Source organism: Cnephaeus nilssonii, assembly GCF_951640355.1.
Source record: "Cnephaeus nilssonii genome assembly, chromosome: 24".
Lineage (NCBI taxonomy): Eukaryota > Metazoa > Chordata > Mammalia > Chiroptera > Vespertilionidae > Cnephaeus > Cnephaeus nilssonii.
Genome location: NC_137095.1, coordinates 5,099,889 through 5,127,519, shown reverse-complemented (window position 1 = coordinate 5,127,519; position 27,631 = coordinate 5,099,889). Strand labels below are relative to the sequence as shown.

The window sequence follows — 27,631 nt, the reverse complement described above, 5'->3', positions numbered from 1 at the left end:
GACATAGACGTGGCACATACAAACAGGGGGTCGGCAGACTCATTAGTCAGCAGAGCAAAAAATCAGCAGTACAACGATTGAAATTTCCTTTGAGAGCCACATTTTTAAACTTAAACTTCTTCGAACGCCACTTCTTCAAAATAGACTCGCCCAGGCCGTGGTGTTTTGTGGAAGAGCCACACTCAAGGGCCAAAGAGCCGCATGTGGCTCGCGAGCTGCGGTTTGCCGACCATGGCATACAAAGATTAGAGTCTGGAACTATTAACCACATGGAGACTCAAAAAATACCTTTTCTAAATATTTTAATGTTTTTAATGTATTTTATTGATTTTTTTACAGAGAGGAAGGGAGAGGGATAGAGAGTTAGAAACAACGATGAGAAAGAAACATCGATCAGCTGCCTCCTGCACGCCTCCTACTGGGGATGTGCCCGCAACCCAGGTACATGCCCTTGACCGGAATCGAACCTGGGACCCTTCAGTCCGCAGGCCGATGCTCTATCCACTGAGCCACACCGGTCAGGGCAAAAATGTCTTTAGGCCCAGCCAGAGTGGCTCAGTGGTTGAGCATCGGACCTATGAACCAGGAGGTCACAGCTCTATTCCCAGTCAGGGGACACGACCTGCGTTGTGTGCTTGATCCCCAGTGGGGGGCGTACAGGAGGCAGCCAATCCATGACTCTCTCTCATCATGGATGTTTCTCTCTCCCCTTCTCCCTTCCTCTCTGAGCTCAATAAAAATATTTTTAAAAAATACCTTCAGCCTGGCCGGCGTGGCTCAGTGGTTGAACGCCAACCCATGAACCAAGAGGTCATGGTTCGATACCCAGTCAAGGGCACATGCCCGGGGTTGTGGTCTCAATTCCCGGGGGGGGGGGGCATGCAGGAGGCATCTCTCTCTCCTCAATGTTTCTATCTCTACCCCTCTCCCTTCCCCCCTCTCTCTCTCCCTCAAATCATTAAAACATTTGGGGAAAAAATGCCTTCGGTAACTGCCTTAAAAAACCCGAAGCACGTTTGTAACGACATCAACATGAACACAGAATGTGTAAATCATCGGCCAAGCTGCAGTGGCTTGAGGTCTCCCCGGGGCCCTCCCAACCCACCACCGCCCTGAGCCAGGGCCCCGTCCCATGGCCCCCCAGCCTCCCGGCCGCCCAGGAGGCCCGGGTGTGAAATGCGGGTTGTGAGCGAGGCAGGGGGTGCTGAGCATGGCCCCCTTGCCCAAAGCCCGTGCGGGGTTATCTCCTGGGCACAGCCGATCACCTTGAACTTCTGCAAGGCGTCCTGGTGTGTCAGCCCGGCCATGGACTCACCGTTGAGCTCCAGAATCTCGTCGCCTGTGGGGACGGGAGAAATGGGGGCTGGCAGAGGGCTGCCCGGGCGGGGACCCTGAGACCCGGCCCCTACCCAGCGATTGCTACCAAACAGCATGAAGACATCTCATTCAGGATCTGTCCCTCCCCCCCCCCCCCAGGAATCTGTGGGGGACAGTGTTTCAAGCCCCCTGGCACCTCTGGTCTAGCGGGGCGCATGTGGCCTGGCCTGGTCCCTGTCACCTCCCTCCCCACCCCCTAGGTGCTCCTGTGGCTTCCTCTAGGACTGGCCTGTCCTTGTCTCGCTGTCCCAGCTCTAATGAACGTTCCCTCATAGTCACCGCATAGGACTCGTCGGTGCAATCTTTCCTGCACAAATCCAGGGCTCACACACTGCCAGCCGGCCCCGGGCAGACCCGCCAGGGCCAGGGCCCCGCCCAGTGCCATCGCTGTGGGTATGAGGGAGGGGCAGGGACAGCGAAGGGAAGGGAGGCCAGTGGGTGCCAGGAACGGAGAGGGACCTCGAACGAAGGCGGCGTGAGAAGGAGGGGGACTCGCTCGGGTCTCTGGCCCAGCTGGACGGAGTGGTGCAGGCCCCGGAGGCCCAGGCCGGGGGTCCACGCAACACAGCACCTCCACGGCGGGGGGTCCGGGAAGGGCTGGACATGTACCTTCCTGTAGCCGGCCGTCGGCCGCCGCTGCTCCCCCCTCGAAGATGGTTTTGACGTAGATGCCGATGGGACCGTAAATGCTGTCTTTGCCCCCCACAATGCTGAAGCCAGGCCCTGGGGGAAAGAGTGGCCGTCAGAGGGCCCTGGGGTCCCGCTCACTGGGCGGCCCCAGGGAGGGAAGAGACGGGCAAGGGTGGAGGGATGAGCTCAGGGGAGGGAAGAGATGGCAGGGGGTGAGGGATGAGCTCAGGGAGGGAAGAGAGGGCAGGGGTGAGGGATGAGCTCAGGGAGGGAAGAGATGGCAGGGGTGAGGGATGAGCTCAGGGAGGGAAGAGATGGAGGGGGGTGAGGGATGAGCTCAGGGAGGGACAAGATGGCAGGGATGAGGGATGAGCTCAGGGAGGGAAGAGACGGCAGGGGTGAGGGATGAGCTCAGGGAGGGGAAGAGATGGCGGGGGTGAGGGATGAGCTCAGGGAGGGAGAGACGGCAGGGGTGAGGGATGAGCTCAGGGAGGGAAGAGATGGCGGGGGTGAGGGATGAGCTCAGGGAGGGAAGAGATGGCGGGGGTGAGGGATGAGCTCAGGGAGGGAAGAGATGGCGGGGGTGAGGGATGAGCTCAGGAAGGGAAGAGAGGGCAGGGATGAGGGATGAGCTCAGGGAGGGAAGGGATGGTGGGGGTGAGGGATGAGCTCAGGGAGGGAAGAGATGGCAGGGGTGAGGGATGAGCTCAGGGAGGGAAGAGAGGACAGGGGTGAGGGATGAGCTCAGGAAGGGAGTTCTGGACGCCACAGCAGAATGGGAGACCCATGACCCTGAGGCCAACGGGCTGTGGACCTTGCAGTCTGATGTTCTGCACACGGAGGCCCTGCGTGGACTCCCTGCCTCTGACCTCACCTTCTCCTCCTGCAAAGTGGTGCGAAGTCACCTCTCACAGGCACTGTTTCCATAGTAACAAGACGCCTGACAACAACGAGAGCTCCCCCTCCGGCAGCGGGAACCCTGGCTGCCTCCCCCGGGGAGCCCACCCCCCTGGCCCAGGCCCCATGCAGCCTGAGCTGCCTCCTGCCCCTGCACTGGGGCCTCCCACAACAAGGCCATGGACTGGCCTCACTCCTGCAGGTTACTCTGTGCGTGACTGGGCGTAGTGCCCAGGCCGTGCCAGGTGGACAGGAGGCCGCCGTTTCTGACCCATCTCCTGCTCTGGACTCCGGGCCCTCCATCTGCCCGGGACACAGGTGCCCACACATGTGCTGACTCATGCCCGTCAATGTAAAGCCAGCCATCCTTGGTCACCTGCATGAGTCCCAATGCCCTTTCCGTTCTGCGTGCATTTGGCCAACGATTTAAAAGTGAACTCCCTTTAACATGCTTCTACCTAAATTCCAGGGGGAACAAGTCAGTATTTACCACCCCAAAAGCGGGCTGCTGGGATACATTCCAGGCCTGGAGACAGTTACCCTGTGATGGGAGGGGCAATAATCAATCATCCCTCACCCCTGCTGTCTCTTCCCTCCCTGAGCTCATCCCTCACCCCTGCCCTCTCTTCCCTCCCTGAGCTCATCCCTCACCCCTGTCATCTTGTCCCTCCCTGAGCTCATCCCTCACCCCTGCCATCTCTTCCCTCCCTGAGATCATCCCTCACCCCCGCCATCTCTTCCCTCCCTGAGCTCATCCCTCACCCCCGTAATGTCTTCCCTCCCTGAGTTCATCCCTCACCCCTGCCCTCTCTTCCCTCCCTGAGCTCATCCCTCACCCCTGCCCTCTCTTCCCTCCCTGAGCTCATCCCTCACCCCTGCCATCTCTTCCCTCCCTGAGCTCATCCCTCACCCCTGCCCTCTCTTCCCTCCCTGAGCTCATCCCTCACCCCTGCCCTCTCTTCCCTCCCTGAGCTCATCCCTCACCCCCGCCATCTCTTCCCTCCCTGAGATCATCCCTCACCCCCGCCATCTCTTCCCTCCCTGAGCTCATCCCTCACCCCCGCCATCTCTTCCCTCCCTGAGCTCATCCCTCACCCCTGCTGTCTCTTCCCTCCCTGAGCTCATCCCTCACACACGCCATCTCTTCCCTCCCTGAGCTCATCCCTCACCCCTGCTGTCTCTTCCCTCCCTGAGCTCATCCCTCACCCCTGCTGTCTCTTCCCTCCCTGAGCTCATCCCTCACCCCTGCTGTCTCTTCCCTCCCTGAGCTCATCCCTCACCCCTGCTGTCTCTTCCCTCCCTGAGCTCATCCCTCACCCCTGCTGTCTCTTCCCTCCCTGAGCTCATCCCTCACCCCTGCTGTCTCTTCCCTCCCTGAGCTCATCCCTCACCCCTGCCATCTCTTCCCTCCCTGAGCTCATCCCTCACCCCTGCTGTCTCTTCCCTCCCTGAGCTCATCCCTCACCCCTGCTGTCTCTTCCCTCCCTGAGCTCATCCCTCACCCCTGCCATCTCTTCTCTCCCTGAGCTCATCCCTCACCCCTGCCCTCTCTTCCCTCCCTGAGCTCCCGGGACCCAGAAGGAAGGAGGGACAGTGAGAGAGCCTGGGATGTGTGGCCCCGCCCCTGCCAGGACCACCCTCCCTGTGTCCTCCTGCCTTTGACACACAGCTGCTCAGAGCCTGGCGTCTCCCAGAAGCTCCCTGGCCAGGTCCCCCTCACCTTGGCCTGGCCCTTCATCAGCACCACGCTGGAGATGACGGACGCCTGGGCGCCCCCCGAGGGCGGCGCCAGCTGCGCTGTGCTCAGCGACCGCGTGGGCCTGCACGCGCCCTGCAGGGAGGACCGGGTGGGAGCTGAGGCCACGGACAAGGACACCCCCCCCGCGGGGAGGGGAGGGTCCCAGCGAGGAGAGGACCCCGTCTCACGGAGCCGCCTCCCTGTAGACCCGCCCCAGGCGCGCAGTGGGGCCGTCCAGGCGGCAGGGCGAGGAACCGGCACGGCCACACTGACCGGGACGTGCGCCCTTTAACCAACGTCTCGAGCTGGAGAGCCAGCTGCCGGGAGGGCCCTCCACAGAATTGGGGGCAATTAACTGAGCCCCCTCTTTGCACCAGGCCAGGGGGGTGGGCGGGGGCAGGTGCCGAGACTGAACGTGTACAGCAAGCATGTCACACTCGTGGCCGCAAGGGATATTTTTGCGGCCCAGCCAGTATAACGGTATGTAACAAATGTTTTAATAAAAGTTTCGTAACTTAATTTTTACACCATCCTGTTGTACATAACTAGAGGCCGGGTGCACAGAATTCGTGCACAGGAAGGGTCCCTAGGCCTGGCCGGCAATCAGGGCTGATCTGTGGGGTGAGCTGCGGGGTGATGGGGGGGGCGGGCGCGGGCTGGTGCCTGCAGGCTAGGGCAGCTCCCGCATTGAGCGTCTGTCCCCTGGTGGTCAGTGCGCATCATAGCGACCGGTTGTTCCAGCCGTTCGGTGGATTTGCATATTAGGCTTTTATTATGTAAAATTTCTTTCTTTCTTTCTTTCTTTCTTTCTTTCTTTCTTTCTTTCTTTCTTTCTTTCTTTCAAATATATATTTTATTGATTTTTTTGCAGAAGGATAGAGAGTTAGAAACATCGATGAGAGAGAAACATCGATCAGCTGCCTCCTGCACACCCCCTACTGGGTATGTGCCTGCAACCAAGGTACATGCCCTTGACCGGAATCGAACCTGGGACCCTTCAGTCCGCAGGCCGACGCTCTATCCACTGAGCCACACTGGTTTGGGCATTATGTAGGATGATTAATAACGAGCTACAACGCTCGCTAATGACTGATGACTGTCATCGAGTTGCATTCACGTCCCTCACGCGCCTTACGCGCAGGCACACCATCTCTCCCCACTGATACCGGCAGCGAACGTTCTAGCAGCCGATGGCCACGTCCTTCGTCTCGGACTGACCGGCTTGGTGTGCGCAACAGGAAATATCTCGCTTTCGGAGAACGAGAAAAATGGGTTTATTTGCATGACGCGTATTCATTTGTGCAGTTATTCAGGGTCTGGTGAGTTCATGTTCAAAAAAAAATATTGATTTTTATGAAAAAGCTCTATTATTTTATGTGAACGATGACTCGTTTATCTCAGCCCTTGGTAGTCAGCACGTCTCCATCGAAACAAACCTACGTGTCCATGAAAATGGGAGCTTTTGTTCTTTTGCGGCCACATCCACGCAAACCTTGTTTATCTGGCCCGTGCTAGCCTGTGAGTGTGACAAGCTTGGTGTAGAACGTAGGTTGGGGGAGACGGACAGGCGTGAGCCGCGTGCCCGGGAGCAGCGAGCAGCTGCCTCTCCCGCTCGGGCACCGGGAGCTGCTGGGTGAGGGCCCCGGGCGTGGGGGACCCCTGGGACTCGGAGCCCACAGACGGCGCTTGGCCCTGGACCCCCGGTCACCTGGTGACCTGGGGGAGGGGCAGACCCTCCATGCCTCGGTTTCCCCGCCTGTGAGGTCCTCTGCACTTGGGAAGCCAGCATGTCAAGCCCCGGGCTCCCCAGGCTTCCCATTTGCAATAGGAAACGTGGTCATTTGCCCTGGCCAGTGTGGCTCAGTGGATAGAGCGTCGGCCCGCGGACTGAAGGGTCCCAGGTTCCATTCCCGGTCAGGGCACATGCACGGGTGGCAGGCTCGATCCCCAGTGTGGGGCGTGCAGGAGGCAGCCGATGAATAGTTCTCTCCCATCATGGATGTTTCTATCTCTCTATCCCTCTCCCTTCTTCTCTGACATCAATAAAAATATAAAAAAAAGAAAAGCCCTAACCAGTTTGGCTCAGTGGATAGAGCGTCGGCCTGTGGACTGAAGGGTCCCGGGTTCGATTCCCGTCAAGACCATGTACCTTGGTTGCGGGCACATCCCCATTAGGGGGCGTGCAGGAGGCAGCTGATGGATGTTTCTCTCTCATCAATGTTTCTAACGCTCTATCCCTCTCCCTTCCTCTCTGTAAAAAATCAGTAAAATACATTTTAAAAAAAGAAAAGAAAAGAGAAGAGAAAAGAAAGAAAAAAGAAGAGAAGAGAAGAGAAGAGAAGAGAAGAGAAGAGAAGAGAAAAGAAAGAAAAAAGAAGAGAAGAGAAGAGAAGAGAAGAGAAAAGAAAGAAAAAAGAAGAGAAGAGAAGAGAAGAGAAGAGAAGAGAAAAGAAAGAAAAAGAAGAGAAGAGAAGAGAAGAGAAGAGAAGAGAAGAGAAGAGAAGAGAAGAGAAGAGAAGAGAAGAGAAGAGAAGAGAAGAGAAGAGAAGAGAAGAGAAGAGAAAAGAAAAGATGGTCATTCAAGGAAGCACCTGCCGAGCCGTCGGGGACAAACACCCCTGCTCCCGGCCAGGCTGGGGGAGCTCCCAGGGCTGGGGGACAGGACGCTGGCAGAGAGGGGGCACCCCGAGACTCGCTGGGGAGCCCTGGTGCCGGTGCCAGGCCCTGGGGGCGGTCAGGAGCCTTCAGCAGGGAGGAGGCCTCTGAAGGTGAGGTGTCCAGAGGGAGGTGCATGCTTGGCCACCAGAGGGCGCTGCGTGACCACGAGCGGCAGTGGGAGCCCTGGTGAGCTGGGCGGGGCCTGGGGCTTAGGGAGCCGGGATGGAGGGCAGCTGCTGAGATGACCTGGGGGCACACCGGCTTCCGGTCTGCGGGGCGCCCCCTCCGCAGCTGATGCCCACAGCGGGAGGGCATGGACGGGGAGCCGCCCGGGCTGAGCTCAGATTGTGGCCGCTTAGGGCTCGGGATGTATGGGCTCAGCCTGGCCGGGCTTCCGGTCCTCCCGGTTCTGCTAGGAGTGCCTTCCCACGTTTAAGAATTAGAGGCGATGCCCTGGCCGGTGTGGTCCAGTGGGTAGGGCGTCGGCCTGCGGACTGAAGGGTCCAGGGTTCGATTCCCGGTCAGGGGCACATGCCCGGGTTGTGGGCTCGATCCCCAGTGTGGGGAGTGCAGGAGGCAGCCGATGAATGGTTCTCTCTCATCATGGATGTTTCTCTCTCTCTCTCTCCCTCTCCCTTCCTCTCTGAAATCAATAAAAATATATTAAAAAATAAAGAGTCCTAGCTGGTTTCGCTCAGAGCGTCGGCCTGCGGACTGAAGGGTCCCAGGTTCGATTCCGGTCAAGGGCATGTACCTTGGTTGCGGGCACATCCCCAGTAGGGGGTGTGCAGGAGGCAGCTGATGGATGTTTCTCTCTCATCAGTGTTTCTAACTCTCTATCCCTCTCCCTTCCTCTCTGTAAAAAATCAATAGAATATATTTTTTTAAATTATTTAAAAAAATAAAGAATTAGAGGCGATGTGTGTGACGTCAGCCCTGAGGAGCCAGCGTCCAGTCCCCGCTGTCCGACAGCCGTGTTACCTGCCCACCCCCGGGGTCACTGGGCCGGTGGCTCAGGGTCCACACAGCCTGGTTTGGGGGTGACCAGGACCCTAGTGCTTCGGGGCTCAGTGGGTGACCGCCCTGATGTGGGCCTACGCCCCGCGGTGGCCAGGCCCGCAGGAGGCCTCCCCTGCAGTGCTGTGGACTGAAACCACCCCACGTCCTCCTCAGCCCCCCTGAGTGGGCCCCCGTCCCCCCTCCCGGCCCCGCAGCCTCACCCCAGCCCTGCCCACGGGGCCGTCCAGCTGCTGGGACAGCGCCTTCCTGCCGCTGCAGAGCGAGAAGGACAGCCGGTCCGTGGGGTCCGTGGCGGCGGCCGTGGTCCCAGCCCCTGGGAGATCCGTGTCTGCCGCGCAGTAGGGGTTGACACCTGGGCAGGGGAGGGGGAGGAGAGCGCGTGTGGTTCCCGGAGAGAACAGGGTACCACAGCGCCCGGTGCGCAGGCCTCCTGAGCTCGCGTGAGTGTGGACACGCGGCGCCCAGTGCACAGGCACCGGGGACACAGAGGAGCAGCAGGCGGGGTCCCCTCCCTCAGGCACCTCCGCAGCGCGGGGTGCAGACAGCACCCCCACCTCGTGTCCCCTCAGCTCCCAGCAGGACAAGTGTGTGCGGGGCTCAGGGAGCCACACGCAGCCCCTGCTGTCGGGGGTGTGCAATCCCCACGGAGGAGACGGAGCAAGGGAAATGGTGCCCAGGACAGCAGAGCCAGAGGGGACAGGCAGGCAGCATCCCCCTCCCAAGAGGACCCGACTGCCTCCTGCACACACACAGGCACACGCATAACACACATACACACACAGCACACATATGCAAGGCACAGCATCCTATCTAATAAAAGAGTAATATGCAAGTTAACCATCACTCTGCTGCACCCACCAGCCACGCCCACCAGCCAATCAGGAGCAAGTATGCAAATTAACCCAACCAAGATGGCTGTGGCCACAGAGAGAGCAGGAGGGAGGCTTGGGTTTCCCTGGAGATGGAGGAAGCCAAGCTTCCCGCACACCCTGGCTAGCCCAGGCCTCCGCTTAAGGGTACAAAGTTTCAATGATAGAAGATACATAAATCCCAACAAAAATGGAGGCAGCCACGGAGCTGGAGAGAGCAGGAGGCTAGGGTTGCCCCCGGTGATGGAGGAAGCCAAGCTTATGCAGCCCTGGCCAGCCCAGGCCTCCGCTTAAGGCTACAAAGTTTCAATTATAGAAGATAAATAAATCCCAACAGAAATGGCTGCCACCACGGAGTGAGCAGAAGACTTGGCTCCGCTCCAGGCTACAAAGTTTCAATTGTAGAAGATAAATAAATCCCAGATACCAGGGCCTCCACTTGGGTCGCTGGGGGCGTGGCCGGCCTGCATACCGCCACAGGCCCCTCGCCCAGGCTGCCCCACGCCCCAAGGGAACCCCCACCCTGATCCGGGACACCCTTCAGGGCAAAACAGCTGGCCCCTACCCATGCACCAGGCCTCTATCCTATCTAATAAAAGAGTAATATGCACATTGACCATCACTCCAACACACGAGATGGCTGCCCCCATGTGGTCAAAGATCCTGCCCCCATGTGGACACAAGATGGCCACCACAAGATGGCCAGCAGGAGAGGGCAGTTGGGAGGCACCCGGCCTGCAAGGGAGGGCAGTTGTGGGTAATCAAGCCTGCAGGGGAGGGCAGTTAGGGGTGACCAAGCCAGCAGAGGAGGGAAGTTGGGGGCAAACAGGCCTGCAGGGAAGGGCAATTGGGAGGGACCAGGACTGCAAGGGAGGGCAGGTGAGAGGAACCAGGCCTGCAAGGGAGGGCAGTTGGGAGGCACCAGGCCTGCAAGGGAGGGAAGTTGAGAGGGACCAGGCTGGCAAGGGAGGGCAGTTGGGGGCGATCAAGCCTGCAGGGGAGGGCAGTTAGGGGCAAACAGGCTGCAGGGGAGCAGTTAGACATCAATCAGGCTGGCAGGGGAGTGGTAATGGGGTGATCAGGCTGGCAGGCAGAAGCGGTTAGGGGCAATCAGGAAGGCAGGCAGGCAAGCAGTTGGGAGCCAGCAGACCCGGTGGGATTGGGTCTAAACAGGCAGTCGGACATCCCTCTAAGGGTCCCAGATTGGAGAGGGTGCAGGCTGGGCTGAGGGACACACACACCCCCGTGTGTGAATTTCGTGCACCAGGCCTCTAGTCTATAATAATAAAACCATGATATGCTAATTAGACCGGATGTCCTTCTAGACATCCTTCCGGGTGACCTTCCGGACGAAGGAAGCTGGGGCTGCGAGGGAAGCCCGGGTACCGGGTGCCAGAGGGAAGCCAGTGCCAGCCGCCTGGGGAAGGAAGGCCTACTCTTGCCCGAATTTCCTGCATCGGGCCTCTCGTAAGTTTATAATCCCAGGGAACGTTGAATTAGGAAACGGGAAAATAAATGGGAAATGGGGGACAAGCTGGGCCGTCTCCAGTGTCCGTTCACCCCTTAAACCTAATTGATTCATTAGCTTCCAGGAAAGCAGACGTGGAGATGAACATCGAAGAAACCCTTCCAATGACCGCAAACGTGTTAGAGACACACGCTCCCGCCTGCACAGCAAGACGCAGGAAGAAAACGCCTGACGAGTGACCAGAAACACAGCCAGTACCAAAAATTTAAAAAAAAAAAAAAATCAAAGAAAAAGCAAATAGTATCTACAACGCAAATGCCAATCGCTGGAGCGCCTGTGGTCACAATGATTCGCCGGATCTGTTTCCCAGACCCAACTGCATGTCCGTTGCAAGAAATAAGCAAAATAGGCCTGACCGGTGTGGCTCAGTGGATAGAGCGTCGGCCTGTGGACTGAAGGGTCCCAGGTTCGATTCCGGTCAAGGGCATGTAGCTTGGTTGCGGGCACATCCCCAGTGGGGGGTGTGCAGGAGGCAGCTGATCGATGTTTCTCTCTCATCGATGTTTCTAACTCTCTCTCCCTCTCCCTTCCTCTCTGTAAAAAATCAATATAATATATTTTTTTAAAAAAGAAATAAACAAAATAGCAAAGGCGAGTGAAGAACAAGATGGGCGTCCGAGATGCTGGAGGCAGCTCCCCGCGTAGGGCACCATCCTCTCCAGATTCTCACTTCAGAGCCAACACCCAGCACAAGGGGCAGGTATGGAGTGAGCTTGAAAACTCATTTAAACCCGGAAGGGAACGCAGCCAGCTATGCAATCGCCCTCTGGGTGTGGGAGACACGCCAACATCCGAGAGGAAAACGTGCCAGGAACTTTGGTACACAAAGACGAAAACATCTCTGTGTAAAAAAGCTGAAGACCAACCAACCCAGGAAACTGGCCAGCAAATACGACAGCCAAACATCACTTTAACCGGGGGCCAAACATCCAAACATCCCTTTAACCACGGATAACGACAGCCAAACATCCCTTTAACCGGGGCCACGGATAAATCACTGGTGCAACAACGACCGACCGACCGTCTGACCGACCGGCCCAGGGGAGACTCAGCATCTTCCAGGAAGGGACTAACAAGGCCAGCTCCCTTCCCATCCCCCTCCCTCCCCATCCCCTCCCCTCCCCTCCTTCTCCCCTCCCATCATCCTCCCCTCCCCTCCCATCCCTCTCCCCTCCCATCATTCTCCCCCTCCCATCCCATCCCTCTCCCCTCCCATCCCATCCCTCTCCCCTTCCCTCCCTCTCCCCTCCCATCATCCTCCCCTCCCATCCCATCCCTCTCCCCTCCCATCATCCTCCCATCCCATCCCATCCCTCTCCCCTTCCCTCCCTCTCCCCTCCCATCCCATCCCTCTCCCCTCCCATCATCCTCCCCTCCCATCCCATCCCTCTCCCCTCCCATCATCCTCCCCTCCCATCCCATCCCTCTCCCCTCCCATCATCCTCCCCTCCCATCCCATCCCTCTCCCCTTCCCTCCCTCTCCCCTCCCATCATCCTCCCCTCCCATCCCATCTCTCTCCCCTCCCATCATCCTCCCATCCCATCCCATCCCTCTCCCCTTCCCTCCCTCTCCCCTCCCATCCCATCCCTCTCCCCTCCCATCATCCTCCCCTCCCATCCCATCCCTCTCCCCTCCCATCATCCTCCCCTCCCATCCCATCCCTCTCCCCTCCCATCATCCTCCCCTCCCATCCCATCCCTCTCCCCTCCCATCATCCTCCCATCCCATCCCATCCCTCTCCCCTTCCCTCCTTCTCCCCTCCCATCCCATCCCTCTCCCCTCGCATCATCCTCCCCTCCCATCCCATCCCTCTCCCCTTCCCTCCTTCTCCCCTCCCATCCCATCCCTCTCCCCTTCCCTCCTTCTCCCCTCCCATCCCATCCCTCTCCCCTCGCATCATCCTCCCCTCCCATCCCATCCCTCTCCCCTCGCATCATCCTCCCCTCCCATCCCATCCCTCTCCCCTCCCATCATCCTCCCCTCCCATCCCATCCCTCTCCCCTCCCATCCCTTATAGATGCGGTGACAGAGGCCCCGGAGAGAGAGAGGGCCTTGCTAAGACCAAGGAGGATGTCACATTCCAGGGCCCTGTTTTCCATCCTCTGTCCCGTCTTCTCACCGTGTGGAGCCCACAGAGGGGCTGACCAGACCCCAGACCAGAGGCCCTCCCGCTGGTGGGCGGTGCACGCAGTGAAAATGCTCCCAGGCCAGCGGGCCCAGGGGACACCCGCCGTCCCCACGCGCCCGTCACGGACGTCCCACAGACAGCAGAAGCGAGTCCCGACCCCGGGGCCGCGGGCACTTACTGGTCGAGTTGCTGCGCGTCCTCCGGTGACAGGCTTTGGGGAGCACGAAGCTGCTGCTCTGCGCCTCCAGCTTCCCGGCCTTCTCCTGGGAGGAGGCGGTGGACGCTTCCTGCAAAACAAGCCCCGTCTTTCATCCACCGGGTCAGTGCCAACCGCCGCCTGGGCCTAGAACACCGAGCTGTGGACACCGAGCGTGGCAGTACCGCCTGTGGCCTCCACTCATCACAGGCTCCGCGGGGGAGGGAGCGAGAGGCACCGGCGCCCACGGAGTCCCAGACACGCGTTCACGAACACGGACCCTGAGGAGGGAGGCTGCGTGGATGTGGCTCTGACGCAGGAAGTGGGCAAGGACTGTGGGACGACCATGTGTCAGGGTCTCCGTGGGGGGCGCAGCGCGAACAGGGACGCTGGTCTTGGGGAAATGCCGTGTTAGTGAAATGTGGGCAAGAAAACAGAGGAAAGTGAGAGATCATTACAGAGAATGGTCAGTGTTGTGAGGGACCTCAGTGGCGAGCGGGGGTGGGGGTAGGTTTTAGAGAAGATGGCCAACTACGTTCCATCGCTCTGGCGCGTCATAGGCACGTAGAAACACTCGTTGTGTGAATGTTGTAGAAGTAGATGTCTTCAGATCGAACCATCCTTGCATTCCTGTATCGAACCATCCTTGCGTTCTTAGGTATTCATCTTATCATACTGCTGTTTTAACTTCAAAATAGAGGTTTATAGGGTCCTAGATTATATCTTTGCGTGAAGATTTAATCTAGGACTCTAAAAAATCTGTATTGTGAAGTTAAATCAGGTTATTGTTCTGTTATCTTTTTCTACCGTGCCCTATGTATGGGTCACGTTTCCTTTGCTGATTCTTCTTAAAGGATTTTTTAAAAATATATTTTATTGATTTTTTACAGAGAGGAAGGGAGAAGGACAGAGAGTGAGAAACATCGATGAGAGAGAAACATCGATCGGCTGCCTCTTGCACACCTCCTACTGGGGATGTGCCCGCAACCAAGGTCCATGCCCTTGACCAGAATCGAACCTGGGACCCTTCACAGGCTGACACTCTATCCACTGAGCCACACCGGTTAGGGCTTAACCTTTTGCACTCGGATGTCGAGTGTGACTCAACACGGTTAGCATCGGTAGCAGGAATCGAGAAAAAAGCAAGCGAGTGCAAAGGGTTAAAATAAAGAATTTCTAAAAACTTTTAAAATTGCATTTTCATACACCAGAAAACAGTCATCTATATATATAAAAGCCTAAGGGACTGAACAACCAAACGACCAGTCCTATGACACACACTGACCACCAGGGGGCAGACATTCAATGCAGGAGCTGTGCCCTGGTGGTCAGCACGCTCCCACAGCCAACCTCCCGTGGCCAGCCAACCTCCGTGGTCCCTCCCCCCAGCCACAGGTCCCCAATCGGCCCTGATTAAGACTGGGCATGACGGCGATGGGCCCTGATAACTGGCCAGGCCAGGGGACCCCACTCATGCACGAATTCGTGCACTGGGCCTCTAGTTCGAAGATAAAATTATTAAAAATAAAACATTTACAATTCGATCAGGAAATAAAGGATGCCCAGGAGCTGATCTGATGAAAGATACAGACACCTCTTCCATAGAAAACAACAAGACTTACTGAAAGGCATTTGCATCTGAATAACGGAGAAATACGTCCTGTTTATGAAACTGCAGACTTAATACTTTACGAATGTCAATTCACCCCCCCCCCCCCCCGCTCCAAATTCATCAACAAATTCAGCGAAGCACTAACAAAATTTCAGGTGTTTTTTGTTTTGTTTTTCAAATATATATATATATATATATATATATATATATATATATATATATATATAATTTCAGAGAGGAAGGGAGAGGGAGAGAGAGGGAGAGAGAGAGAGAGAGAGAGACATCCATGATGAGAGGGAATTATTGATTGGCTGCCTCTTGCACGCCTCCTACTAGGGATCGAGCCCCCAACCTGGGCATGTGCCCTGACTGGCAATTGAACCCGGGACCCTTCAGTCCGCAGGCCAATGCTCTATCCACTGAGCCACACCAGCTAGGGCAGGATTAGCATCTTTAACTAGACATAAAACCCACAAACTCTAAAGGGCACGACTGATAAACTCCATGTTAAAACGAACAGCTTCTACTCATCAATGAAAAGGGTAAAATGGCCCTAGCTGGTCTGGCTCAGTGGATAGAGTGTCGGCCTGTGGACTCAAGGGTCCCGGATTCGATTCCAGTCAAGGGCATGTACCTTGGTTGCGGGCACATCCCCAGTAGGGGGTGTGCAGGAGGCAGCTGATCGATGTTTCTCTCTCATCGATGTTTCTAGCTCTCTATCCCTCTCCCTTCCTCTCTGTAAAAAATCAATAAAATATATATATTTTAAAAAGGGTTAAAACAGCCAGTGTTGCTCAGTGGATAAAGCGTCGGCCTGTGGACTGAAAGGTCCTGGGTTCAATTCCGGTCAGGGCACATACCCAGGTTGTGGGATCGATCCCCAGTAGGGGGCGTGCAGGAGGCAGCCAATTCATGATTCTTATCATGGATGTTTCTCTCTTTCCCTCTCCCTCTCCCTTCCTCTCTGAAATCAATACAAATATACACTGAGTGACTAGATGATGATGATCTCTGAACGCATAATCATCTGGCCACTCAGTGTATATCCTATAGAATAAAAGGCTAATATGCAAACTGACCCCTAGACCAGGAGTTTGACCAGCAGGCAGGCCGGCCAACCGCCCATGTCCCCTCCCCCTGGCCAGGCTGGCCGGACCCCACCCATGCACGAATTCATGCACCGGGCCTCTAATATATATATATATACACACATTGAGTGGCCAGATTGTTATGCGTTCAGAGATCATCATCATCTGGCCACTCAGTGTATTTGAAAAACAAAATGAAATAAAGAGGCGAGGGTTGGTAGGCAAATGCCAGCGATGGAAACTTAGGGGAAGTCAGCTGTCACCTCCGAGCTTGGGTTTTCTCACCCAGAAAAGGAACGTATCAATTCTCCCTCCGGAGGTCACTAACGGGGTCAAAGGGAACATCCATTCATTCCTTAGAAAAAGGTGCATTTTGTAACTGGCACGTGCAGTGTTTCAGCTCATATAAATCAGATGAGAAAAACTCCCCCCGTGAGCCTAGATTCTGGACGGGAAGAGAGGGGATAAGCAAAATGAATGAGTCCAGTGTGCACTCTATTGGATGGAGGAAAGAGCTACGGAGAAAAATAGAGGTGGTTAGAACGTACGGAGCAAGGCGGTGGGGGTTGCAATTTTATTTTAGTTTTTAAAATATGTTTTATTGATTTTTTTACAGAGCGGAAGGGGGAGGGAGAGAGAGTGAGAAACATCGATGAGAGAGAAACATCCATCAGCTGCCTCCTGCACACCCCCTACTGGGGATGTGCCCACAACCAAGGTGCATGCCCTTGACTTGAATCGAACCCGGGACCCTTGAGTCCACAGGCCGACGCTCTATCCACTGAGCCACACTGGTTAAGTTGGGGCGGGCGGGTTGCAATTTTAAATAAGATGGTCAGCCTTGGCTGGTGTGGCTCAGTGGATAGAACGTCAGCCTGGGGACTGAAGGGTCCCGGGTTCGATTCTGGTCAAGGGCACATGTTTGGGTTGCAGGCTTGATCCCCAGTGTGGGGCGTGCAGGGGGCAGCCGATCCATGATTCTCTCTCATCGTGGATGTTTCTCTCTCTCCCTCGCTCTCCCTTCCTCTCTGAAATCAGTAAAAATATATTTTTAGAAAATAATAAATATTTTATTTTTTAATATTATATTAATTATATAATTGCAAACCTCCAGCCGTTTGCAATCCCCCAGCCCTTTGCATACCCACAGGCCTTTGCAAACCCCCCTCGCTTTGCATACCCACAGGCCTTTGCAAACCCCCAGCCCTTTGCATACCCACAGGCCTTTGCAAACCCCCCTTGCTTTGCATACCCACAGGCCTTTGCAAACCCCCAGCCCTTTGCATACCCACAGCCCTTTGCAAACCCCCAGCTCTTTGCATACCCACAGGCCTTTGCAAACCCCCTGCCCTTCGCATACCCACAGGCCTTTGCAAACCCCCAGCCCGCATTACATGTGGACTGCCCATCTGCCTACTTCCCATGTCATCTGCCCCCACGAGGAGGGCGCAGCAGGGCGGGTCCGCCTGCAGGCTGGCAGCTGAGTGCACCACGCTCTGTCTCCCCCTCACCCCCTCCCAGTGATGGAAGGGGCCCAGCAGCCCTGCCCCTCCCCAACCCGAGCAGCAGATGGCCACCCAGCGGAGCCAGGCCAGCCGAGCAGCCCTTCCCGCCCAGCAGGTGGAGGGGCCGAGCCCAGCGACGCCAGGAAGCAGTCGCTGACCAGAGCTGGCTGCACAGGCTGCCGCACCAGTTCCCAGCTTCCCTCCTTCTCCGGGTCTTTCCACCCCCGGGGCCCTGCCCGGACCCTGAGCCAGAGGACCGGCATCCGGGCACCAGCTCCAAGGTCTCTGGCAGCGAGTTTGCGGGGGAGGGGGGGCGGTCGGCCAGTGCGTGTGCGTGGTCATCATGTAATGGGACAACCCAGGGGTCCGGCCGCCTGTCCCTCCCTGAGCCGATGGGGCAGAGACAGGGTGGCATCGTCTGTGAGCGCTGATTCCAATCCCGCCGGCAGCGTGGGGAGCAGCAGGTCACCCACAAGCATCTGCTCTGCCCCCCCCCCCCATAGGCGGCTGCTTACACTGGGGAGAAGGACAGAGATGACCTGGGAGGTAGGCAAAGGGTACCAGATGGGCAATTCACAGGGCTGGGGGTTTGCAAAGGGCTGAGTATGCAAAGGGCTGTGGGTTTGCAAAGGCCTGTGGGTATGCAAAGGGCTGGGGGTTTGCAAAGGCCTGTGGGTATGCAAAGGGCTGGGGGTTTGCAAAGGCCTGTGGGTATGCAAAGGCCTGTGGGTATGCAAAGGGCTGGGGGTTTGCAAAGGCCTGTGGGTATGCAAAGGGCTGTGGGTTTGCAAAGGCCTGTGGGTATGCAAAGGCCTGTGGGTATGCAAAGGCTGGGGGTATGCAAAGGCCTGTGGGTATGCAAAGGCTGGGGGTTTGCAAAGGACCGTGGGATGCAAAGGGCTGGTGACATGCAAAGGCCTGTGGGTATGCAAAGGGCTAGGGGTTTGCAAAGAGCTGGTGACATGCAAAGGGCTGGGAGTCCTCAAAGGGGTGGGGTCCCTGGTTTCTGCAACCAGGCTGTTATGTTTCCATGGTAACAGGCAGCCCCCGGGTGGGGAGCAGGGGCTGCACCTCCAGGTGAGCTCCCAGGTGCCACTGCAACTCCCAGCCAGGCCAGACGGTGCTTCTCTAACCGGAACAGCACAATCACGGTTAATCGAGCGTGGCTGGTATTTCTTACAAGTATGGCTGGTCCCTGGCATTCTCTTTCTGCTTCTAGCAATCACACCTGCAGCCCCCACTCCCACTTCCTGCACAGGGACCACCCCTGCCTGCTCTCCCTCCCCCCACACACACTCACACACAGACGTGTGCACTCACACACACACACACACACAGGCACTCACACACATACGCAGGCACTCACACACACACTCACACACATTCACACACACACACACACACAGGCACTCACACACACACATACTCACACTCACATACACATGCACGCAGACACTCACACACACCCACACATTCACACACCCACACGTACTCACACACACACACACACACTCACATGCGTACTCACACACACATACACAAGCACACAGGCACTCACACATACCCACACACTCACAGATACTCACATACACACACTCATGTACACACACATACACTCACACACGTACTCACACACGCACACACAGGCACACACACACACTCACATACACACGTACGCACACACTCACACGTACTCACACAGGCACACACACACACACACTCACACACACTCACATACACACACACTCACACACTCACATACACACACACACTCACACACACACTCACACACACTCAGGCACACACAGGCACACACACTCACACATGTATTCATACACACACGCACACGTGGGGCACACAGTGGCTCCTTGGGAGACCTGCAGCCCACACTCCCCTCCAGGCGGCTCCCCTGTGGCAGGAAGAGGCGTGTGGCCAAAGGGCAGGGTTCCCCTCAGCGCCCCCCCCCCCCCAGCGCTCGCGGGGCAGACAGAGCCCCTGTGTGCTCGCAGGCCCGCCCGCCCGCCTCCGCCCCAGCGTCGGGCTGGCCTCACCAGCTGAGTCAGCCCCGAGGGTGGCTGTGTCTGACCGATATTTTGAATTTGTGAAAAAGAAGGAGCTTGTTCCCCACCCGGGAGGCCGTTCCCACCCGGATCAAAGCATCTGAGTCCTTCAGGGAGGCGGCCCCGGGGGGCCCCCCACGTGTCCGGCCCGGCCGGTGGGGGTGCCCCAGCCCTGCCCGGTGCAGACCCCTGAGCCCACTCCAGACCGCGCCCCTCGGGCTGCGTCCCTGCCCACGGGCGGCCTCCTCGACTCCATAGCAACCGCCCCTCCTGCCACAGTGTTTACCGAGCTGGTCCCCTGTGCCATCCGGCCTGGCGGGCACCCGCTCCCAGGCGATGGGCATGGCGCCTGGCGATCTGGTGACCTGCCATCGAGCGGGAGGGAAACTGAGAACAAACAGGGACGGGGATGGGGGGGCACAGACTCATCCCAGGAGCCTGGGTGCCCCGGGGTCTATCCCATCCGGAGCCATCGCACCAGGGTGTGCCCAGCCCCGGGCTGCAGGGGTGGTGGGGGGGGGGGGCGCTGGCTGGGGCGAGAGGGACGGTCAGAGAACTGCTGGCGACCACGTGCTGGCACGGGAGGCCCTGTGGTCCGTGTGGGAGCCCCTGGGCGGCCACATTCCCAAGCGGAACGCCGAGAGGCGCACCCACCAGCCCAGTCCTTGCAAAGGCGTGATTTGTCAGGCTGGGTGGACACGACAAATCCATTGTTATTTTATTTTATTTTAATACATTTTATTGATTTTTTTACAGAGAGGAAGGGAGAGGGATAGAGAGTTAGAAACATCGATGAGAGAGAAACATCCATCAGCTGCCTCCTGCACACCCCCCACTGGGGATGTGCCTGCAACCAAGGTCCATGCCCTTGACCGGAATCGAACCTGGGACCCTTCAGTCCGCAGGCCGACGCTCTATCCACTGAGCCACACCGGTCAGGGCCAGGACAAATCCATTTTTAAACATGTTTTGCCTTCATTTGTGACTTTCGGGTATTTAGACACTGGGTTGTAGGTCTGCATCTGAGCCCCGTCCCCGTCCCCGTCCCCGTCCCCGTCCCCGTCCCCGTCCCCGTCCCCGTCCCTGTCCCTGTCCCCGTCCCTGTCCCCGTCCCTGTCCCTGTCCCTGTCCCTGTCCCCGTCCCTGTCCCTGTCCCTCCCGGGTGAGAGGCCGGGTGGCCTCAGCCAGCGGGACCGTGACCATGTCCGTGAGAGGCAATGTGAGTGGATCAAAGTTGACCGAGATTTTCAAACACCGAGGAAGCAAGGGGACGCCAGGGCCGAGCGATTTCATGGGAAAATCAATTCGATGCTTGTCCGCCCGGCTCCTCTGCAAAGTCCCTGCCTGACACAGCACGGAGGGAGGTGAGGCTCCCAAACGCATTGGGCGGGGCCAGCACTACCCTGATGCCAAGTCCCAAATGGCGCTGGGTTCTGCCAAATGCTTTTTTTTAAAAAGAAATATTTTTATTGATGTCAGAGAGAAAGGGAGAGAGAGAGAGAGACATCCATGATGAGAGAGAATCATGGATCGGCTGCCTCCTGCACGCCCCCTACTGGGGATCGAGCCCACAACCTGGGCCTGTGCCCTTGACCGGAATCGAACCCGGGACCCTTTGGTCCACAGGCCGATGCTCTATCCACTGAGCCAAACTGGCCAGGGCCCCAAATGCTTTTTTGGCACATATTGATCACAGCATTTCTATCCTTCATTTTGTGTATGTGGTGCATCACAAACAAATATATTAAGAGAGAGAGAGAGAGAGAGAGAGGGTGAGAGAGAGAGAGAGAGAGAGTCTGGGCTCTGTGTATTTCCTCCTTCCAAAGTTCTGATGAGTCACTTTTTTCTGTGTTAGGCAGGGAGTCTGGCTTTTAGTTTTTAAATATTTCTATTGGCTTCAGAGAGAAAGGGAGAGGGAGAGAGAAACATCCATGATGAGAGAGAATCATGGATCGGCTGCCTCCTGCACGCCCCTGCTGGGGATGGAGCCCACAACCCGGGCATGTGCTCTGACCGGGAATCGACCCCGGGACCTTTGGGTCCACAGGCTGACGCTCTATCCCCTGAGCCACACCAGTTGGGGCAGGAGTCTGGCTTTTAAGGCGATCCCGTGTGACGCCATCCCCAGGGTCTGGAAGGCCCACAGGCACCTCCACGCACAACACGAGCCCCATGCTTCTCAGGTCAGATGTCCCCCCAGGCCCCAGCAGCCCCTCCAGCCCCCAGCAGCCCCTCCAGGCCCCAGACAGACCCTCAGGCCCCAGTACAGACCCTCCAGGCCCCAGTCAGACCCTCCAGGCCCCAGTCAGACCCTCCAGGCCCCAGGCAGCCCCTCCAGGCCCCAGACAGACCCTCCAGGCCCCAGTCAGACCCTCCAGGCCCCAGTCAGACCCTCCAGGCCCCAGTCAGCCCCTCAGGCCCAGTCAGACCCTCCAGGCCCCAGACAGACCCTCAGGCCCCAGACAGACCCTCCAGGCCCCAGACAGACCCTCCAGGCCCCAGACAGACCCTCCAGGCCCCAGACAGACCCTCCAGGCCCCAGACAGACCCTCCAGGCCCCAGACAGACCCTCCAGGCCCCAGACAGCCCCTCGAGGCCCCAGTCAGACCCTCCAGGCCCCAGACAGACCCTCCAGGCCCCAGACAGACCCTCCAGGCCCCAGACAGACCCTCCAGGCCCCAGCAGCCCCTCTAGCCCCCAGACAGCCCCTCCAGGCCCCAGACAGACCCTCCAGGCCCCAGACAGACCCTCCAGGCCCCAGACAGACCCTCCAGGCCCCAGTCAGACCCTCCAGGCCCCAGACAGACCCTCCAGGCCCCAGACAGACCCTCCAGGCCCCAGACAGACCCTCCAGGCCCCAAACAGACCCTCCAGGCCCCAGACAGACCCTCCAGGCCCCAGACAGACCCTCCAGGCCCCAAACAGACCCTCCAGGCCCCAGACAGACCCTCCAGGCCCCAGCAGCCCCTCTAGCCCCCAGACAGACCCTCCAGGCCCCAGTCAGACCCTCCAGGCCCCAGACAGACCCTCCAGGCCCCAGACAGACCCTCCAGGCCCCAGTCAGACCCTCCAGGCCCCAGACAGACCCTCAGGCCCCAGACAGCCCCTCCAGGCCCCAGTCAGACCCTCCAGGCCCCAGACAGACCTTCAGGCCCCAGACAGACCCTCAGCCCCCAGACAGATCCTCAGGCCCCAGACAGACCCTCCAGGCCCCAGCATCCCCGCCCCGCGGCCCAGCCTACCTTCATGAAGAACAGCCTCCTGCAGGCCTTGCCCCGGTCACTCCCGGCCGCCGAAAGGGCCGCGGCCTCCGTGGTGTCTGCCAGCTGCACGGGCGAGTGGAAGAGCCCCTCTCTGCCCCCGCCCGGCGCGCGCTCGGTGGGCTCCGGGCCCCTCTCGTCCGGGCTGGAGCCCTCGTCCCCGGCCTTGGCGTGGCAGAGGAGCAGGGACCGGGAGAGGGAGCGGAGCTTGGCGGGTCTCCCGCTCCGGGCGGCGCGGCCGAGCGGCTCCATGTGCAGCAGGGAGGGGGGGCTCCCCTTCTTCCTCTCCGGGGCCCGGGGTGCCCGGGGGGCGACGGGGCTGGGCCTGGCCACCCCCTCACTGGTCCCTGAGGAGACAGGAAGCAGGAAGGAGAATGGGGCCCCTGATGACAAGGACCCTCCCTGACCCACAGAGCAGGACAGACGAGGACCGTCCTCCCTTCCCCTGGCCCGTCCCTGCTGTCGCCGGACGGGGCTCAGGGACCCCCAGTGGCTACCCCCCTGTCTGCTCCCAGGCTCAGGGCGGCCAGAGCTTCCCAGACGGAGAAACTGAGGCACAGAGAAGGGAAGCGCACGCCCCGAGCCGCAGGAGCCCATGGGGGCGCCAGCATTCATCACAGGAGGCGCTGGTGGGTCAGGCAGACCTGGGCCCCTGGCTCATTTAAACTTAAAGCCACTCTTCAGACAAAAGCTCACAGGGAGGCCCTGGCTGGTGTGGCTCAATGGATAGAGCGTCGGCCTGTGGACCAAAGGGTCCCGGGTTCGATTCCCGTCCAAGGGCGCATCCCCGGGTTGCGGGCTCGATCCCCAGTGTGGGGCCTGCAGGAGGCAGCTGATCCATGATTCTCTCTCATCATGGATGTTTCTCTCTCTCTCTCTGCCCCTCTCTCTGATATCAATAAAAACCTATATATATAAAAGCCTAATAAGTAAATTGTCCCCACGGGAGTTTGACCGGAGACTGATTGCTCGCTATGATGTGTGCTGACCACCAGGGGGCAGCATGGAAAAAGGAAGGCCCGGGCCAGCAGCCGGAAGACCCCGATTGGCCCTGATCACCGGCCAGGCCTGGGGACCCTACCCGTGCACGAATTTCGTGCACTGGGCCTCTAGCAAGAAATTCTATCTAGCCAAAACCGGTTTGGTTCAGTGGATAGAGCGTCGGTCTGCGGACTGGAGGGTCCCAGGTTCGATTCCGGTCAAGGGCATGTACCTTGGTTGCGGGCACATCCCTGGTAGGGGGTGTGCAGGAGGCAGCTGGTCAATATTTCTCTCTCATGGATGTTTCTAACTCTCTATCCCTCTCCCTTTCTCTCTGTAAAAAATCAATAAAATATATTTTTTTTAAAAAAAGAAAGAAATTCTATCTAATAAAGAGGGAATATGCTAACTGACTCTCACCCTGTCGCAAAGATGGTGGCGCCCACAGCCAATAAGGAGGGAATATGCTAATTGACTGCCCCACCCTCAAAGATGGCAGCGCCCACAGCCAATAAGAAGGGACTATGCTAATTGACTGCCCCACCCTCAAAGATGGCAGTGCCCACAGCCAATAAGGAGGGAATATGCTAATGGACTGTCGTGCCCTCAAAGATGGTGGCGCCCACAGCCAATAAGGAGGGAATATGCTAATTGACTGCCCCACCCTCAAAGATGGCGGCGCCCACAGCCACAAGATGGCAGTGCCCAGTCCCCTCAGCCCCCAGCCACCCATGGTTGGCCCGAGATGCAGGTAAGCCTCAGATGGTGGCTGCCCAGCCACCCAGGGCCACCTGAGGCTCAGGTAACCAGGGCCGCCCGAGGCTTGCGCTGCCGGCAGTGGCAGCAGCAGAGGTGTGATGGGGGCATCGCCTTCTCCTGATCGCCGGGTCACCTCCCGCCCCTGAGGGCTCCTGGACTGTGAGAGGGGGCAGGCCAGGCTGAGGGACCGCCCCCCTTCCAGTGCATGAATTTTCATGCACCGGGCCTCTAGTAAATAAATAAAGCTCAGAGGAAATCCAATCATTAGCGCAGGTCGGAGGGCAAAGGGGAGACTGAGTCGCATCTGCCTGGCCCCTGCCCTGCCCTGGTGACCCAGCAGCACCCCAGAGACACCCCAGGACTCACGAGTCGGTGGGAAGGCCCTGCGTCTGGCCCTGGGTGCCCAGCTGAGGGGCCCACGATGAGGAAGGTGGCAGCCTGGCCGGATGCTGAGCTGCCGGGTTGATGATGTCAACAAGGGGAGCTGGGCAGGCCCGTGGCCACCCTGGGTGCCTGCCCTCAGCCTGAGTCTCCCCGGCCAGGGCCCTCATCACCACCCCCTCCCCACTGGCTCCCCCTCTCCCAGCCCCAGGCCCAGAGGCAGGTCTGCCCAGCAGGGCGGGCTCGGCTCACTCAGCCAGGCAGGCTCAGCATGGCCAGCAGGCCCCGCCCACGATCCCGTTTCCATAGACAGGTGGCGAAGGGGCCTGTGGCCGCCTCCCATGGAGCCCTGACTCGGGGCCAAGCCACAGCGCTGCCCCGCGGCCAGAGAGACACACTGCAGGCGCCGTGGTCTGTGTCCCACTGCCTGTACGCGGCCGGCAGCGACGGGAAACGTAGACCTGCCAGCTGAGCCGCTCAAGCGACAGCCCTTCGCAGAGCGTCCCCCAAAGACCAAGCTTCCTTTTTTTTTTTTAATCCTCCCCCAGAGGGTATTTTCCCATTGACTTTTAGGGAGAGTGGGAGAGAGAGGGAGAGACAGAGAGAAACATCGATGGGAGAGAGACACATCGATGGGCTGCCTCCTGCACACGCCCCGACCAGGGCCCAGGCTGGGGAGGAGCCTGCAACTGAGGTCCGTGCCCTTGACCGGAATCGAACCGGGGACCTTTCAGTCCGCAGGCCGATGCTCTATCCACTGAACCACACCGGCCAGGGCCCAATGCTTCTTTTTTAATACCCAAGTTGCACAAATTTACTATTTTCTGTATCAGCCTTTTATTCACCAACCAACCGCAGTGGCCAGCAGCAGGGAACTGAAATGAGTGGGTGCCCGTCTGCGAGCCTACTACGCGCAGCAGTGCTCCTGACGCTGTGGTATACGTCAGCTCAATGCCGGCCGGTGTCCAGGGCCCAACTCTCCCAAAGTCCCATGTACCAGTGTGACCCGCCATCTTGGCCACAGATAAACCGCGCCCGCCCGCCCGCCTGCCTCCTGCCGGGGACACGCCCACACCTGAGCAAACCGGCACCGTTAGACATGCAGGGCCACCCGCCCCCGCATCCCCGGCCTTCAGCTCTGGCCAGCAATGTCCTGTGATGACTAAGCCAGCATTCTCAGTAACGGCTATCTCAAAACTTCACTCCCTTTCTTTTTTTAAAAAAAATATTTTTATTGATGTCAGAGAGGAAGAGAGAGAGAGAGAGAAACATCAATGATGAGAGAGAATCATAGATCGGCTGCCTTCTGCATGCCCCCTACTGGGGATCAAACCTGCAACCTGGGTGTGTACCCTTGACCGGAATCGAACCCGGGACCATTCAGTCTGCAGGCTGACGCTCTATCCACTGAGCCACACTGGCTAGGACAAATCTTCACTTTCTTATAAAAGAGACTTACCTGTCTCCTCATCATCCTATATAATAAAAGCCTAATATGCTAAGTGACCGGTTGACCGGTCAGCTGTTCAACCAATCAAAGCATAATATGCTAATGATATGCTAAGGCCGCTCAACTGCTCACTATGACATGCATTGACCACCAGGGGGCAGATGCTCCGACCTGTGGGTTAGCTTGCTGCTGGGGTCCAGCTGATTGTGACTGAGCGAGATGGACCAGGCATGCCCTGGAGCCCTCCCGCGGTCCCTCCCGGCTGGCCAACCTCCCACATCCCCCCGCCCGGCCCCAGTCGTGCACCGGTGGGGTCCCTCGGCCTGGACTGCACCCTCTCACAATCCGGGACCCCTTGGGGGATGTGGGAGAGCCGGTTTCGGCCCGATCCCGCGGGCCAGGCCGAGGGGCCCCACTGGTGCACGAATTCGTGCACCAGGCCTCTAGTCCACAGATAACATCACCTCCTTCTTCACAGACGTGTACAAGGCACCAGGGAACAGCTCCCCCAACTCGGCACTGGATGTACGACCCCCCGGCGTCCCCCGAGTGCACAGACCTCCTGCAGTGAGCTCACCCCGCCCCCGAGGCCAGTGCACCCGCTGTTCCCTGGACCCTCCCCAGTGCCTGCAGGCGGAGCAGCAATACCGTCCCTTACTCAGAGCTCAGGGAGCCGCGGCCGTTCTAACTGCCTCACCCGTCGGTCCTCACGGGCTCCATCGAGATGCTCATTTCACCAAAAATACCCCCGGGGCACAGAGAGGTTGAGTAGCTACCCCCAGGTCACACAGCCCGGGACAGCGGACCCATGTTGGCCAAGCAGAGGGTGTGGGGAGGTGATTGGGGCCATCCCCCTCCAGCCGCCGGCCACAGGCCAGAGCTCACCCACATCCTCCGAGTATGCCACAGGCCCTGGGAGCCGTGGCCGAGCTCCTGCCACATTTTCTCTGCCTTGTGGGTCCTCCACAGGGCGACCTTCCGGAAGCTCCCGGGGAAGCCCAGCAGTCAACGCTGCCACCTCCCAGCAGCGGGTCTCGGGGACCCGCCTTCCCAGGAAGCCACCCTGCCCCTCTCGGGGAACCCTTCCCCCAATCACGGCCGTGCTTGCTGTCACACGTCCCCCCGGACGCCAGGGCTGGCGGGTCCACTCACCTGGGACACCCTGCAAGGGGGTAAGGACGGACTCATCGTCACGGTCCTTGGGACGCTCCCCGCCGTGGTTGCCATCTGCACAGGAGGCGCCCCGGGAACAGACAGGGCTGGGGGCACAGACATGAAGAATGGAGAGCCCTCCCTCCCCTCCCCGACCCTCCCCGCCATCACGTGTTCACTCAGCAAGCTCGTGGGAAAAACTCAGACTGTCACCAGACAGGCAACGCTAACCCCCACCCCCAGGGGCACCCCCAGGTTTCCATCTGGATACAACGCACTCACTCGGCCCAGCCGACGTGGCTCAGTGATTGAGCATCAACCCAGGAACCAGGAGGTCAGGG

The 27,631-nt window shown here is 58.5% G+C and overlaps 1 protein-coding gene across 1 annotated transcript in view; it reads right to left on the bottom strand.

The window, feature by feature from the left end:
• Positions 1–3,347: 3,347 nt before the first annotated feature.
• The window catches only part of LOC307095057 (pro-interleukin-16-like), a gene marked incomplete at its 3' end in the record, with an annotated part of 43,918 nt that continues 19,634 nt past the window's right edge, over positions 3,348–27,631 (bottom strand). The window contains exons 2-6 of the mRNA XM_079764222.1: positions 22,550–22,914; positions 13,025–13,133; positions 8,521–8,672; positions 4,625–4,735; positions 3,348–3,362 (exon numbers count right to left, since the gene is read on the bottom strand). Coding sequence (XP_079620348.1) covers positions 3,348–3,362; positions 4,625–4,735; positions 8,521–8,672; positions 13,025–13,133; positions 22,550–22,914 — 752 coding nt within the window. The remainder of the gene's footprint in view (positions 3,363–4,624; positions 4,736–8,520; positions 8,673–13,024; positions 13,134–22,549; positions 22,915–27,631) is intronic.